Source organism: Camellia sinensis, chromosome 15 (assembly GCF_055761805.1).
Source record: "Camellia sinensis isolate YWXY chromosome 15, ASM5576180v1, whole genome shotgun sequence".
NCBI lineage: Eukaryota > Viridiplantae > Streptophyta > Magnoliopsida > Ericales > Theaceae > Camellia > Camellia sinensis.
The window spans coordinates 17,774,233-17,777,104 of NC_138975.1; the positions used below are offsets into that span (position 1 = coordinate 17,774,233).

Sequence of the window (2,872 nt, forward strand, 5' to 3'; positions counted from 1 at the left end):
TCAAAATTTTCATGGGACGAAAATTGCGACAAAGCTTTAGCCGAGCAAAAGATGTACCTATCTTTGGCTCCACTCCTAGTCACGCCGAAGCAAGGCGTAGACCTTTACCTCTATTTGGCCATTTCTCAACATGCGGTCAGCGTGGTGTTAGTTAGAGCGAAAGGCATATAGCACCTGCCAATCTTCTATGTGGGCAAAACCTTGCTCCCTGCAGAGTCAAGATACTTGCCGTTGGAGAAGCTCACTTTGGCGCTAATGATAGCCTCTAGAAAGTTGGCACATCACTTTCATGTACATACGATCGTTGTGCTGACCGAATTTCCATTGAAAGCCTTGTTTGAACGGGCAGACTTCTCCAGTCGAATCTTGAAGTGGGCAGTTGAGTTGAGGCAATTCGACATCAAGTTTTAACTGAGGACCACCATCAAAGCTCAAGCATTAGCAGACTTCATCGCATAATTTTCACATGTGACTCACCCGGTATGCCCGGTAGACCTTACCGACGCAACCGGGCTGAAGGTGGTAGGCATAGCGAAAATTGCAAAGCCATCTCGCACTTCTGTCCAAATAAACACTTCCACCGAACCCAGCACGGAAGGCGACGTGGAAATTGTGCGCCCGAATAGAGACCCGTCACTCGAAAAATAACCACTCTTGGTAATGCGCTGATGGATTTGGGAATAACAGGACAACCTGTTGGATTTAACACCATATCGCCAGGGAGGAATGAAGGCATGCAAGTTGCAATCATCATTGGCACGCCTGAGCAAAAATGGCTGGGCAGCCGAGCAACTCAGAACACTTGAACCTCCAAAAATCCTATGACCCCGCAGAATGTTGGAAGCTTTTTACCGGCGAAATATGGAAACTTTTTGTCAATGGCGCTTCAAACAGACATGGAACCGGGCTAGGCGTAGTTTTGATCTCGCCAGACAGACTAACCATTGAACATTCCATCACGCTTAGGTTTCCAGCATCAAACAATGAGGCCAAGTACGAAGCGCTGCTAGCCGAACTGAAAAGCATGCTCTAATTGTAAGCATCCGAGCTAATGGTCTACAGCGACTCCCAACTCGTTGTAAGCCAAGTGTCTGGAGAATATGAAGCCAAATACGATAGAATGGCCAAATACCAACCTCTAGTGAGAGAGTAGATCAAGAAGTTTCAAGTTATACGAGTCCAACAAATAGGCCAGGAAAACAATAGCCGGGTAGATTGGCCGGTCTGTCTTCCATAGCCGACAAGTCAACTTCCAGCCCTCTCCTGATTGAATTCCTTCCAAGGCCCAGCATTGAAGACTCAAAACAAATGAAAGTTCTCTGCACCGAGCTAGGTCCTTCTTGGATAGACCCTATCATCCTTTTCCTTAAAGAAAGAATCCTGCCGACCGACAAGAAAAAGGCCAATAAAGTCCGGGTAAAGTCTGAGTAGTTTTGGCTCTCTCCATCCGGTGCTTTGTATAAGAAGTCATTCACTGGTCTATACCTTAAGTGCGTTCACCCAAACAGAGTCGATGCTTTTCTTTTCGAGATCCATGAAGGAATGTGTGAGAGTCACATCGGCAGGAGATCTCTAGCCTACCGCGCTAGTTTGCAAAGATACTAGTGGCCGTGCATACAGGCAGATGCGCAGAAATATGTGAGGAAATAGGAGAAGTGCCAAAAGTCCGCCCACCAAATTCATCAGCCGGCCAGAGAGCTCCTTCCTCTCACAAGTCCTTGGCCTTTCGCAATGTGGGGACTTGACATAGTGGGATCACTTCCAACTGCGCCGGGCAACCGCAAGTTCTTCATAGCGGCGACAGACTACTTCACCAAAAGGGTCGAAGCCGAGCCCTTGGCGACAATCAAAGAAAAGGATGTGAAGAAGTTTGTTTGGCAGAATGTGATAGCACGGTTTGGAGTCCCCAAAGCTTTGATCTCCGACAATGGCACCCAATTTGATGGACGGTTGTTTAGAGGATTTTGCGAGGAACTAAAGATAGAATTTTATAATTTCACACCGGCCTACTCTCAGTCCAATGGCCAAACCGAAGCATCAAACAAGACCATTCTAGATAGGCTGAAGAAAACGTTAGAGAAAGCCAAATGAAAGTGGACCGAGGAGATTCCAAATGTCCTCTGGGCTTACCGAACAACACCAAGATGCTTGACCAAGGAGACGCCTTTTGCCTTGGCATATGACATGGAGGCAATCATCCTATTGGAGATCGGTATGCCCACAATCCACAGAAAAAATTTTGAGCCAGATATGAACACTGAAGCTTTCGCCCTTGAATTAGACCTTGCTGAAGAACGCAGAGAAAAAACACTGGTCAGCGTCGCGGCGTACCAGCAGGAAATGTCTAAAAAGTATAACAAGACAGTGCACTCTAGACAATTCAAGGTTGGAGACTGGGTTTTGCAAAACGTAATGGGCAACACTCTAGTGCCGGGCGAAGGAAAGCTAGGGGCAAACTGGGAGGGGCCTTACAAGATAACTGGCCTGGTAGGCAAAGGGGCATACCGTCTGGAAGTTTTAAAAGGCCAAGCCATACCTCAGCCATGGAACGCGGCCAACTTGAAATTGTACTATTTTTAATTCTAACTTTTAATGTAATTTTTGTAAAGGGCAAGCATTCCCCTCAATTTACCAATGTAATTCTTTTAATCACCGTGGTAATATGTACGTGATAGAAGTGAATTGTTGTACATAGAAATTTTGTCATTTGAAATGCATAAGGGGCAACTGTCTTTTAGTCGAGGTGATTTTTCTTGGATCAGAGAGTTGATGAATTGTTCAACTTTGGACTTTTAGCCGAGATGATTTTGCTCGGCCATTAGAGTTAATGAATTATTCAACTCTATACATTTAGCCAAGGTGATTTTTCCCA

At 45.7% G+C, this 2,872-nt stretch overlaps 1 protein-coding gene across 1 annotated transcript; it reads left to right on the top strand.

Annotated features, from left to right (window-relative positions):
* The first annotated feature begins 2,184 nt into the window (after nt 1-2,184).
* LOC145812837 (uncharacterized) lies at nt 2,185-2,580 on the top strand. The gene has a single exon (XM_082908062.1). The coding sequence runs from the start codon at nt 2,185-2,187 to the stop codon at nt 2,578-2,580; it is 396 nt and encodes a 131-aa protein (XP_082764188.1).
* The last annotated feature ends 292 nt before the right edge of the window (nt 2,581-2,872 follow it).